The sequence below is a fragment of the Phascolarctos cinereus genome, unplaced genomic scaffold (genome assembly GCF_003287225.1).
Source record: "Phascolarctos cinereus isolate Bilbo 61053 unplaced genomic scaffold, phaCin_HiC Scaffold_726;HRSCAF=1367, whole genome shotgun sequence".
Classification (NCBI taxonomy): Eukaryota; Metazoa; Chordata; class Mammalia; order Diprotodontia; family Phascolarctidae; genus Phascolarctos; species Phascolarctos cinereus.
Genome location: NW_027556098.1, coordinates 407,327,816 through 407,340,194, shown reverse-complemented (window position 1 = coordinate 407,340,194; position 12,379 = coordinate 407,327,816). Strand labels below are relative to the sequence as shown.

The 12,379-nt window shown below is 51.2% G+C and overlaps 1 protein-coding gene across 3 annotated transcripts in view; it reads left to right on the top strand.

Annotated features, from left to right (window-relative positions):
* GRAMD1A (GRAM domain containing 1A) overlaps positions 1-9,870 on the top strand; it is a 30,270-nt gene extending 20,400 nt beyond the window's left edge. For 2 of the 3 annotated variants that reach the window (XM_078146333.1, XM_078146332.1), the window contains exons 3-19: positions 77-97; positions 540-624; positions 880-983; positions 1,110-1,205; positions 2,379-2,459; positions 2,865-2,980; positions 3,077-3,230; positions 3,885-4,080; positions 4,179-4,322; positions 4,662-4,780; positions 5,505-5,647; positions 6,324-6,427; positions 7,170-7,343; positions 8,008-8,095; positions 8,675-8,782; positions 8,884-9,022; positions 9,130-9,870. In XM_078146333.1, coding sequence (XP_078002459.1) covers positions 77-97; positions 540-624; positions 880-983; positions 1,110-1,205; positions 2,379-2,459; positions 2,865-2,980; positions 3,077-3,230; positions 3,885-4,080; positions 4,179-4,322; positions 4,662-4,780; positions 5,505-5,647; positions 6,324-6,427; positions 7,170-7,343; positions 8,008-8,095; positions 8,675-8,782; positions 8,884-9,022; positions 9,130-9,222 — 1,965 coding nt within the window. In that variant the 3' untranslated portion in view covers positions 9,223-9,870. The remainder of the gene's footprint in view (positions 1-76; positions 98-539; positions 625-879; positions 984-1,109; positions 1,206-2,378; positions 2,460-2,864; positions 2,981-3,076; positions 3,231-3,884; positions 4,081-4,178; positions 4,323-4,661; positions 4,781-5,504; positions 5,648-6,323; positions 6,428-7,169; positions 7,344-8,007; positions 8,096-8,674; positions 8,783-8,883; positions 9,023-9,129) is intronic. The other variant, XM_078146331.1, reaches the window with a different exon arrangement.
* Positions 9,871-12,379: the final 2,509 nt, after the last annotated feature.

Below are 12,379 nucleotides of genomic sequence, written 5' to 3'. Positions count from 1 at the left end.
TGCAGAAGGGTGAGCAGAAAAAGGGGGGGGGAGAACTGATGAATACCTGCTCTGACTTCCCTCTTTTCTCTCACAGAAAATGCAGAGCTGGTACAGTGTAAGTATCTCTGGAAATATGGGTGATGAGGATTAAAACATCCCATTGGGTGCTGTCTTCTGTAGAAAAATGAGGGAGAAAGTGTGACTTGGAGAGCATGGACAATCCTCTGGTCAGAGAACAGAGAGAGGAAGGATCTGTTAGAAAAAGGGAAGAGGGAAGGAGGAAGGGATAGGAGGTGGAATGAGAGGCAAAAGGAGAAAATGGGCTGGAACTGGTCTGGAATTGAAGCCTAGAAGGGGGCTGAAGGGGAGCAGGTGGCTGGAGGATTGACTCATTCTTTACTTGTATCCCCAGTACCTAGCCTAGCATATAGTAGGTGCTTAATAAAGGTTTATGGATTGGTTATCTGATTGGGCTTCGGGGGCTCAGGAGAACTTGGGGAAGGCAAAGTAGGGGATGAGCCTGGTCAAACTCCCCGAGTCTCCCTTCTCTCTGACAGATGTTGAGTCCCACCTACAAACAGCGAAATGAGGACTTCAGAAAGCTCTTTAGTAAACTTCCTGAGGCTGAGCGGCTCATCGTGGGTAAGAACAGGATGGGTGAGCTCTTTGGGGCGCTCAGCCCCCAAGCCTCTCTGCCTTTCCTGCCCTTTATGCCTAAGATCTGTCTGGTTTCCACTGCTGTCCAGCTCTGGTTTTCTTCTTCTTTGCCAGCCTCCTCTTCTCGTCCTGTCTCCCTGCCAGGCTGCTGCCCTCCTCACTTCTGGCCTTTCCTCTCCCTTCCTGGTTCCTGGGCTCAGGTTACTAAGCTGGCCATCCCCTTGTCCATTCTGCTCTCAGATTACTCCTGCGCCCTACAGAGGGACATCCTTCTCCAAGGCCGCCTCTACCTCTCTGAAAATTGGATCTGTTTCTACAGCAATATCTTCCGTTGGGAAACCACGGTGAGACCTGGGGCCTGGGCCCAGCTCTCAAAGGCTGAGGCAGGGGCGGGGGTGGCTGAGCTGTTAATATGGAGACGTACATGCTAGAAAGACCCCTTTCCACATCTTTCCCCTTGGTTCTCCCAGATCTCAATCCAATTGAAGGAAGTGACATGTCTGAAGAAGGAGAAAACTGCCAAACTGATTCCCAACGCCATCCAGATCTGCACTGAGAGCGAGAAAGTAGGCAGTGGAAGAGGAGGCATTAAGGAATGGGAGGTTCAGTGGGAGTCAGTGAGCATTTAATGATGTGTCACCCACAGTGCTGGGCATTGGGGAATACAAAGAAGAAGCCACAATGTTTCCTGCTGTCAAGGAACTTAGACTAGAATAGGGGAGACACCATGCATGTATGTGTATATATATGTATATATATATATATATACATATATATATATATATATACATATATATACACACACACACACACACACACACACATACATGATAGGTGTGGAGTAGATGGAATGTAACCTGAGAAGGCAACAGTAGCTAGGTTCATCCAGAAAGGCTTCGGGTGAAATGGGATGCTCAAGCTGAGTCTTGAAGGAAGAAGTTAAGGATTCTAAGAGATGGAGGTGAGAAGGGTGAGCACACTAGGCCTGGGGGGAGCAAAAGCCCAGAGATGAAAGATGGCAGTGTTGTGTGAAAGAACAGGAAGTGAAGCTGGTATAGGTGGATTATAGTGCATATGGAGTAGGAAGAATGGAAACGTGAGAATGGACTGGAGGAGTTGATATGTAATTCTGGAGGTAATAGGGAGCCACTGATGTTTAATGAATTACTCTTTAGGAAAGTCACTATGACAGTCCTATGAAGATAAGATTGGAGTAGACTTGGGACAGGGAAACTAATTTAGAAGGGAATTGTGGTAGTCCAGGAAAGAGATGATGAGGGGGGCCTGAATCAGGGTGGATGATGGGGGGAGGATGTTGGGGGATGGAGATGGGATGAGCAAAATGGGATTGGGAGGGAAAGCATTGGGTGATGGTAGGCAGGAGAAGGGAAGGGTATCTAGGAAATAGGAGGGTTTCAGGGAGAACCGTATTGGGGAGGGGGGGTGTAAGGAACAGAAGGAGATAGGGAATGGTGGACCAAAGTGGGAGTTGGTCGAGATGGATGCAGTGGGAGGGATGTTATTGGGAGGAGAGGTTGGACATAGGGAAGCAGGAAATGTCTAAGGGGTGAGCCAGGTGTTGAAGGAAGAGGCAAGGAGAGCCCTAAATAGGTGAGCAGGAAGATTTAGAGGCTGACCACGAAGTGGAGGGGAGGTCTGGAGGAACTGTAGGTCAGGATGGAAGACTCGGTTTCCACCCAGCCTTTCTTTCACACCATTCCTTGCTCAACCTCCACCAGCATTTCTTCACCTCCTTTGGGGCCAGAGACCGCTGCTTCCTGCTCATCTTCCGCCTTTGGCAGAATGCCCTTCTGGACAAGGTTGGGGGGGGGGGCGGGGCTGGTGGGGGAGGCTCAGAGAGGAGATGCCTGGTGCAGGGTGGACCGAGGGCTCCCCCTCATGGACAACAGGGGAAATAGCCACAGCCGTTTTTAGTGAGCAGGATGGGAAGGGACTTGGGGGAAAAAGGTGTCAGGGAGAAGGTCATGGGACGGGGCAGCTACGTGGTGCGTGGATAAGAGCACTGGCCCTGAAGGCCCTGAAGTCAGGAGGACCTGAGTTCAAATCCAGCCTCAGACCAAACACTTGACACTTACTAGCTGTGTGACCTTGGGCAAGTCACTTAACCCCAATTGCCTTTAAAAAAAAGTTCATGGGGGGAGAGAGGGGAGAAGGCTCTCACACTGCTCCCCCCGTCCGCTTACTCTGCTCCTGTCTATCCTCAGACTCTGTCCCCGCGGGAGCTGTGGCACCTGGTACATCAGTGCTATGGGGCAGAACTCGGCCTCACCAGTGAGGATGAAGATTATGTCTGCCCTTTGCAGCATCTGAATGGTTTGGGGTAAGATGGGGGTAGGGGAGAATTGGGTAGGCCAGCCCCCTCTGGCTGCAGCAGAGACTCAGGCATGGACTCATCTTCTCTCTCTCTTCTTGACAGGGGCCACAAGGAAGTGGGGGATGTGATTGCCTTGAGTGATATGACCCTGCCTCGTAGGTCTCCAGACCTCAGCCGAGAGCCCAGCCCTACAGCTTCCCGGAGGACCCAGCTCACACCCTGCCCCTCCCAGGCCAGCAGTGATGGGGACAATGTGGTGAGTCACGCTGAAGAAGCCAGAAGAGAGAGAGATAGGCAGGTGGACACACGTGATGGACAATGGTGGAAAGAGTATGGCACCAGGGGTCCAGGCACAGCCCCATTATTAATTCACTAACACTTGGGTTTATTATCAAGGGGATTCCTGCTTTACAGAAAACTTTGACTAGGCAAATCACCAATGTCTCTTCCACCTCTTAAGATTCTACGTCCTTGGACAAGTCACTTAATCTGTCAACAGGCGTCTACTATATTAAGCAAGCCGAAGGGTTTGCATTTCAACGTAGAGATGATAGGAAGCCACTGGAATTTATTAAGCGAGGGGATGACATGGGCTTTAGGAAAGGCTCCTTGGAAGCCAAGTGAAGAATGGATTGGAGTGGGGAAAGATTGATTAGAAGGCTATTAGAATAGTTCAGATGAGAGAGGACGAAGGCCCAGCCTAGGGCAGTGTGTATGAGTGGAGAGAAGGAGACAGTTTCCTCACTGGTATAGATCATTTCCAAGACCCCTTGGAGCTGCATTCTGTAATTCTGCTGCTGCTCTGCTAGGCCCTTGTGGTAGATGCAGTGTCCCTCCCTCAGGCCTGGGAAGGGATGTGGAGAACGGTCCAGGAGCACCAGAGGATTGAGCCCACTTCTTGTTTCTTCAGGGTGAGGAGGATAAAGAAAGGCAGACTGATAGTCAACCAGATGCGTCCTCCAGTCAAACAGTAACCCCGGTGATGGAGCCCCCTCCAGCCGAGATGCCCCCTGAGGGTCCCGCCCCCCTGGCCTCTTTGGACCTGCTGCCCAGTGAGGAGATGTTGACAGACACAAGTAACTCCTCCTCTTCAGCCACAGAGGAAGGTGAAGCAGGAATGCCACCCTTTCCCCAGCCTCCTCCCTGGTGGGTTGTGGCCCCCAGCCTCCCAAGCCAACGTCTGCTCTTGCCTTCCCTCCCCCAGCTGACCTGACCTCCTTCCTGCCGGACCTCTCTGGCCGCCTCCTCATCAACTGTGTGTTCCACATGGGGGCCGACCGCTTGCAGCAGATGCTGTTCTCTGATTCCCCCTTCCTGCAGGGCTTCCTCCAGCAGCGAAAGTTCACTGGTCAGCACTGAGGGCAGGGAAGGGTCTGGGCCGAACAGCAGAGCCTTGCTGGGGCAGGGACCTGGATTCCGATTTGGGAGAACTGAGGGATTCCAAGATCCAGGGCAATTCCGGGAACTCTCTCCTCTTTCTAACTGTTCTTCTCTCTCATCCCAAAAGCTCCTAAGGGGACCATGGCTCCAACCAGCTGAGAGACCAGAGCAAAGAAACTCTTCTTTTAGGAAGGCTTTCTGGGGGAGGGGTTGGGGAAAGAAGCTTCCTTCTCTTGACCTAGGGTTTGAAATGAAGGCAGTTGGGGGAGAGAATACATGGTTCCTCACTCCCTCTTCTCCATCATAGATGTGACATTCACCCCATGGAGTGGGGAGAGCAAATGTCACCAGAGCCGAGTTCTGTCTTACACCATCCCCATCAGCAACCCTCTGGGACCCAAGAGTGCAGCGGTGGTAGAGACTCAGGTAAGGGAGGAAGAAGGCACTTTGGGACTGGAAGGTGGGAAGGAGGAGGAGGAACCAGGAAAAGAGAGACCTGGAGAGAAGGGTGGGGTGCAGAGATGCTTTGAGGGGACTCAAGATGGAGAGACCTGGGGTGAGTGGGTGGGGTGCTGTGTGAAAATGGAGGGAAAGGGGCAGCTAGGTGGAGCAGTGATAGAGCTCTGGCCTTGGAGTCATGTGACCTCAGGGGCAGCTAGGTGGTACAGTAGATAGACCTCTGGCCTTGGAGTCAGGAGGACCTGAGTTCAAATCTGTCCTCAGACCAAACACTTGACACTTACTAGCTGTGTGACCCTGGGCAAGTCACTTCACCCCCATTGCTTCACCCCAAAAAAAATCGAATCTGACCTCAGCACTTGATACTTGCTAGCTGTGTGACCCTGGACAAGTCACTTAACCCCCATTGCCTCACACACATACACAAAAGAAGAGAATGTGTTCTTTGGGGTAGCTAGGTGGCGCAGTGGAGACAGCACCGGCCCTGAAGTCAGGAGGACCTGAGTTGAAATTTGACCTCAGACCAAACACTTGACACTTACTAGCTGTGTGACCCTGGGCAAGTCACTTAACCCCAATTGCCTAAAAATAAAAAAAGAAAGAAAAATTAAAAAAAAAAAAAGAAAATGGAGGGAGAGGCTGGGGAGTATTTTTCTGACCCATATTCTTCTCTTCCCCTCCCCCTTGCTAGACCCTGTTCCGACGGAGTCCTCAGGGTGGGGGCTGCGTGGTGGATTCTGAAGTCCTCACTCAGGGCATTCCATATCAGGACTATTTCTACACAGCTCATCGATACTGCATCCTGAGCCTGGCTCGAAACAAGACCCGCCTCCGGTAACCACAGAAGTGTTGACCCCGGGCCCCTTCCTTGCATCGCCTCAGCCCCTACTATGTTCCCATTCTGAGGCTTCATCCCAGGCTTGTGTGAGCTTGGCTCCCATTCATTCCTTCTGTCAGCTGGACTCCGTTGGGACAGAAAGAGTCAAGCTGTCCTTCCCTGTCCTGGGTGTCCTCAGAGGCTTTTAGGGAGCTCCTGTTCTGAGAGATGAGGTGTGACCTTATCTTTAGAGACTTCTCACTCTGAGCAAGGGGGACAGGGGTCTGACATCAGGAGCCCCAGGAAAGAAGAGATGGACAGAACAGGAAGGAATATGCAGCCACACAGCGAAGGCTGAGGATAGGGGGAGTCAAGGAGCAATGAATCTCCAAACCTCCCCGAGCCTCAGTTTCCTCTTCTGGCTCTGTGATCCCACAGCCTTGGACAATTCTTTTACCCTCCCTCCGTCTCATTTGTAAATGAGAAATTGGGGAGAGGGGTTGGTTTAGCCGGACAGTGAGGTCCCTTCCAACATCTCTGTGAGATGCCTTCTACAGCTGTGATCTCTGAACCGAGCAAGATGTCCTGGAGGGAACTTTGATTCGAGCCTGAAAAAAGGTGGGAGGCGTTAAGGCATACAAGCCCTGACCCCCTTCTTCCTGTCCTTCGTCCCCTCCTCTCTTCCCCATTCAGTGTGTCCTCAGAGATCCGTTATCGGAAGCAGCCCTGGAGTCTGGTGAAGTCCCTCATAGAAAAGAACTCTTGGAGTGGTATCGAAGATTACTTTCACCACTTGGGTAAGCTGAGGCAGTCAGAGGAAAGAGCGGGTCAGCGGGGTGCAGGGCATTGTGAGGGGGGTGGCTCTCCCAGGCTCTGTCCTGTCCAAAGTCCAGACCTCCTCATCAGCCCTGAGGCTGATGGGGCGCATCTGTTCTCTGGAACTGTGGGCTTCAGACAGCTGCTGTGCCCCTCCCCACTCCCCCAAATGGCAAGACATTTAAAAATCCTCTTTCCACCTTAGTTCAGCTGAGATGAGTGGGAGGTACTCAGCTGGGCCAACCAAGTCATTCAGTAGCTAAATGTGAGGAAATAGAAATCACACTCATGCTCACACACACACACACACTCTCTCTCTCTCTCTCTCTCTCTCTCTCTCTCTCTTCTTTTTCTTTTGTGATGCTCTTTTTTCCTTTACTTTTTTTGTTTTATTTTCTCTTAATTTATTAGTAAAGGCTCCTTCAGAAGAACTCCAGACATGGCACAGTTAACCCCAAAGGATTTGGTCCCCCTCTTTGAGCAGATAGGGAGGTACCAGGGCTATGGGTGATGGTCTCAGCAGTCCTCGAGACCCCATGGGGCTAGGGCAGGAGAGGAGGGAGTCTGTGAAGGTCTAGTCGGGACAGCTGTGGACCCTGGAGCAGCCCCCACTGGATCTGTGTGACTCCACTGTGGATCCCTCAAAGGAACTGATCCTGGAACTGAGAATAGGGAAGGGCCAGTTCTCAGAGATGACTCAGTTTTTGACTTCTTCCTCACCAGAGAGAGAGCTCTCCAAAGCAGAGAAACTATCCCTGGACGAGGGTGGGAAGGAGGCCCGGGGGCTGCTGTCAGGCCTGCGACGACGAAAAAGGCCTCTGAGCTGGAGGAACCACGGGGAGACGCCTCCTCATGCCGATCCGGACACGTGTACTCGGGGAGGCCTGCACCCTTCAGGTACCTGAGGGAGATTGGAGGTAGTGAGTTAGTAGCATGGATCAGGTTCTGCAATGGACCTGACCAGATGGAGAAAACAACGGACGAAGGAAACATGGTCCCTACCCTCGGATGCCCTCTGTGAGGGGACAACCAGACAGGATGGATCTAAGAAGAAGCAGGTCTCCAGAGATAGTACAAGTATCAAGGGCCATGAGGCGAAAAGAGCACTCTGTGCACTGTGGATGCGGGAGGGTACTAGAAGTCCTGGGAGAGAGGTGGGAGCTTTGAGCCGACTTTTGAAAGTCACCTCATAGTTATGGACTAGTGGAAAGAATGGTCCGATGGCCTTTTGTAGGGGGCCTGATCTTGGGGCAGGCTGGGAGGAGGGGCAGGGAAGAGATGAGTACAGATGGAACAGAGGATGAGTGTTGAGGAGATGGGAGATGTGGGGAGATCAGGAGGGCATGCCCACTCTGAGGAGTTCCATTCTCCCCCTCCCCATCCTGTCTTTGATAAACTCACTTCCTGTGGACCTCACAGTTTATCAGTTTCTTCATCTGTAAAGGGATAAGCTGGGATAAGTGGTGTCTGGGGCCTCTTCCAGCTCCAGGGCTTTCCTTGTGGGGTCCTGGGTGTCCGGGCCTCCTCACCTCTCTCTTACCTCCAGTCTTTCTCCCCATAGGCTCAATCGCTTCTCGGCTCTCAGAACCATCCCTAGAACAGAGCCCTGGATCAGGCATTCCTGGAGTTCTCCTTATTATCAGCATTGTGTGAGCAGGGGGTTGGGGAGGGTGTATGTATGTGTGTGTGTGTGTGTGTGTGTGTGTGTGTGTGTGTGTGTGTGTGTGAGAAATATGGGTACTACACCGTGGTGCAATGAAAAGGGCATTGACTTTGCAGGCAGAGCCCATGGGTTCAACCCTTACTTTCCTGTGTGACCAGGAGCAAATCACTTAATCTCTTGTGCCTCAGTTTCTTCATTTCTAAAATGAGGGGGTGGGAGTAGAACTCTGAGGTTCCTTCCAGCTCTAAACCTTAGATCTTATGATCCCTTGGTGGGTGGACGGGTCCTCACCCTTTCTTGTCTTTCACTCTTTCCTTGCCTCCCTAGGATTTGTGTAAGGTAGAGTACTGGATTGCCTACTTCCCCCTCCCCTGTTATTCCCCTGCTGTCTACCCCTCTTGGGCCTGGGAGTCCTTGGACTGGTCCCAACCCTCCTCCATGCTTAACCATGCTAAGATTCCTGACCCGTGACCTTTACCTGCCCCCTGTCCTCCTGCCCTCTGGCCCTGAGGCTTCTGACTCCAGGCCCGTTCTGACTCCTGACCGGTTTCTCTGCCTCCGGCAGCCTTGTAATCCTGGTGGCTCTGAACGCTCTGCTCTTCTACCGGCTCTGGTCCCTGGAGCGGACGGCCCACACCTTTGAAGCCTGGCACAGCCTGGCTCTGGGCAAAGAGTAAGTGGAGTGGATGGGATTGGAGGGATGGGGGGAAGGAGCAAGGGGAGCAGACTGGTAGAGGTGGTGTCCTCTACACCTGCTTCTCCCTCTGGCCTCAGCCCCAACTCTCCCCACAGGAAGTTTCCTCAGACGGCAGCCGAGTGGGCAGAAATCTTGGCCCTCCAGAAGCAGTTCCACAGTGTAGAGGTGCATAAATGGCGGCAGATCCTTCGGGCCTCAGTGGAGCTGCTGGACGAGGTGAGCCGATGGGAAAAGCCCTCTCCCCCCAATCCCTCCCTGGCATCCTTCGGGCCTCCCTTTTTGCCCTCCCCACCCCATGCATGACCTCTTTGCTTTCCCTGCAGATGAAGTTCTCCCTGGAGAAACTCCACCAGGGCATCGAGATGTCGGAACCCCCCTTTGACCCTGAGCCCCTTGGAGAGAATGCGTTCTCCTGAGAACCCCCTCCTTTCCCCTCCCACCTACCCCCCAACAAATGGACAGATGGACAGCCTCAGTTGCCACTGCTGGACCAGTGCTGGACCCTTTGGATGCCTGCTTCCCCCCACCTCCTCCTAAGCCCCCTGTGACTCCTTTCCCCACTTCACACCTATAACCCTTTATCTCAGTACCCAAAAGAAACTCTCCTCCCTATGCAGAACAGTCCCCAACTCCTACCCACCCCCTGTACCCCCCATGTCAGGGAGGACGGTCGGACACTTCAGCTGCAGAGCTGTGATGCACTTTAGTACCTGGGGAGGGTACACTGGAGGCAGTAGAGGGGGGAAGAGAACAATATTCTTGCCCCTCCCCCCCAATCTGCCTCCAGCCTCCAACAACTGTCTGCCTCCCCCTCTCCCAGATGTTACTTGAGATGATCCTGGAGCTGATTACAAAGGCCTTCTCTGCAGCTCCTTCCCCCCTTTTTCCCTCTGGGTAATTTATTTTGAAAGGGTCGAGCTGCCCCTGGGATGGGGGACAGACCTAGGGTGGGGAGTCCTATGGACAGGGGAAGGCTGACTGTCAAGTGGTCCCCCCAGAGATGGGGTCTAATGTATTATATTTATTTGGGGCAAACGGAGCCCCAATAAAGGGTTGGAAATGTTCTTGTGGGCTGATTTTGGGGCAACCAAGGGAATGTTGTATATTTGAAGGCCAGGCTACTGGGATATGTGGGGTGGGGTGGGGTGGGGTGGGGGTGGAGTAAGGGACAGCTAATAAGTCCTGGCTCTATGGAAAGCTCTTTCAAGTCTTCCATGACCAAGTAGACCACAGGAATAAGCTGCCGCTTCTATGGTTTTGAATTGCATTAACACTTTTGGGATACCCTGCATGGTACTTTAAAGTTTACAACCTTGGTCTTGTCTGAGCCTCACAACAGCACTGAGGTAGATTTTATAGGCATTATTATCCCCATTTCATAGATGAGGAAACTGAGACTCAGGAAGACGTGGCACTTAGCTAGTCAAGTGATAGAGGCAGATTTGAACCCTGGTCATCTAATTACTAGCATCATGGCCATCTTGACATGATGCTTCATAAATCTGTCAGAAACCCATCCCCAAGGGTCCTGAGCCAAGGAACCAGCCTCTCATGGGATCCCTGAGGGCCAAGTTAGGGGCACAGGGTAGATATCAGCTCCCCAATGGGGTCCTTACTGACCCAATGGGGTCCACTGTCCAGAAAAGCACCTAATAATAACTGCTGACATTTCCATATTGTCCTTAAAGAATTCTAAAGCATTCTACATACTTTCTCTCATTTTATCTGTACTCTTCCTAAACAGTTTTTTCCTATTTCCTCTCTCTTGAATTGGCAGTATTTTAATGCCAGAAGCAGAGGTAATTTGTTTTTTAAATCCTTTGCATCCACCTTGAGGATGGATGCAAAGAAGAATTCAGCTCCCACCTAAACACCCGGGCCTGATGGAGCCCGTTCAGATTGGGGGCAGTGGGAGAGTCCAAGAATTCCAAAGTAGCCTTCCTTGGGGTGGAGGGTAGAGGGCCCTTGCTATGAGTCTGGATTAGTGTGAAATTATAGGCATGGACATTGACAGTTACAAAGGGCTGCTTCAAACCCTCTTTCATTCAGTCCTCCATCCTGATCATCAAAGTCACACTATTCAGTAAGGTGTGGGCAAGCACTACTTCTGTACCTCAAGGGAACTGTGAAATCATGTGGCCTCTTCCTCCAGGGAGACATAGCCATGACTTCCTCATGCTTGTCCACCCTGTGGAACTTTGCACCCTCCTTTTCCATAGGAGACTCTGCCCAGAGAACCTTTCTACAGATGGAGGACGAATGATTTCATCTCTGAGGGTGTTCCCTCCCCAGAGAGCAAAAAGGACAAGATCCATTGAAAACACTTTCAGTCTGAGAGGTGGCTCAGGTTGGAAATGAGGATTTTTAGGACCATAGATTTAGAACTGGAAGGGGTCTTTAGAGGTCACTAAATTCAACTCTGTAATTGAACGCATTGAGGAAACAGACCCAAACAGGTGAAATAATTTGCCTAAAGTCACATAGGTAGTACATGGCACAGCCAGTATTCAAAATCAAGGCCTCCGATGACAGGTTCAATGTTCTTCCCATTGTCATAGACTAATATACAAATTAGAAAATCTCTTTTTTCTTTTTTAACCTAGCCTTAATCACTGAATGGGTGTTGCCTCACACAAACTGAGACCTGGGAAAGACTTTAGCTTAAAAAGGCCAAGGTCTCCCACTGTATTCAGGGCCATTTCCAGTCATCCTGATGTATATCTTACCACTGGATCCAAATGGCTCTGGAGGAGAGAATGAGGCTGGTGACGTTGTACAGCCCTGCCTCCCTTCAATCCAATTCACTTGCATGTCAAGCCATCACCCTCCTGATGTCATTGGTCCTCTTTGAAAAGAAAGGACAAACCACAACAAAACCAGGAAACATTAAAACATGTTCAGATCAGGGTATGGGTCAATTATGCCCATTTTACAGATGAGAAAATTGGAGTTTAGAGAGGTCAATAGACTTGCTTGGTCATTCAGTTGTTAAATGGAATAAATGTGTCATGAGCCAATGCCATCCAATTACACAAATAGTGCTTTCCCCTAGTATTTATTCATGATAAACTGCTAACCCAAACCTTAAACTAGGACCCCGGGGTTCTGTGTCTAGGGTCTGAGTTAACTCAGCTAATTTAGAATGTTACAAGACTTTTTTTTTAGCCCAATTTAGTCCATCCTTCTCATTCTGTAAATGAAGAAATTAAGCTCCAGGGGGGGAAAAAAAGGCCTTCTCCAAGGTCATAGAGTGACGCATTTATTCTGTGTCCTAGGCTTTTTCCACTCCTCCCTCCCCCACTCCCATGGGAAAATGAGGGAAGGAAGCTACCTGAGCCAGGCAATACCTCTTTTTATTGGTCAATGTGATATTCACCTTCATACCATGCCCCAGGCCTTGTAGGACTGAGGAGTCCAAGGGCAGAAAATGATGGGAGCTGGGGAGATCATCCGTTGGAGATGGGGAGCTAAGACTAGCTGGGTCTGAGCCCAAGAGAAGGGCAGGGGTTACTGACCACGTAGCCCTCAGAGTCCTGGCCCCATGCCCAGGGATGGGGAACCAGTCCGGAAAGA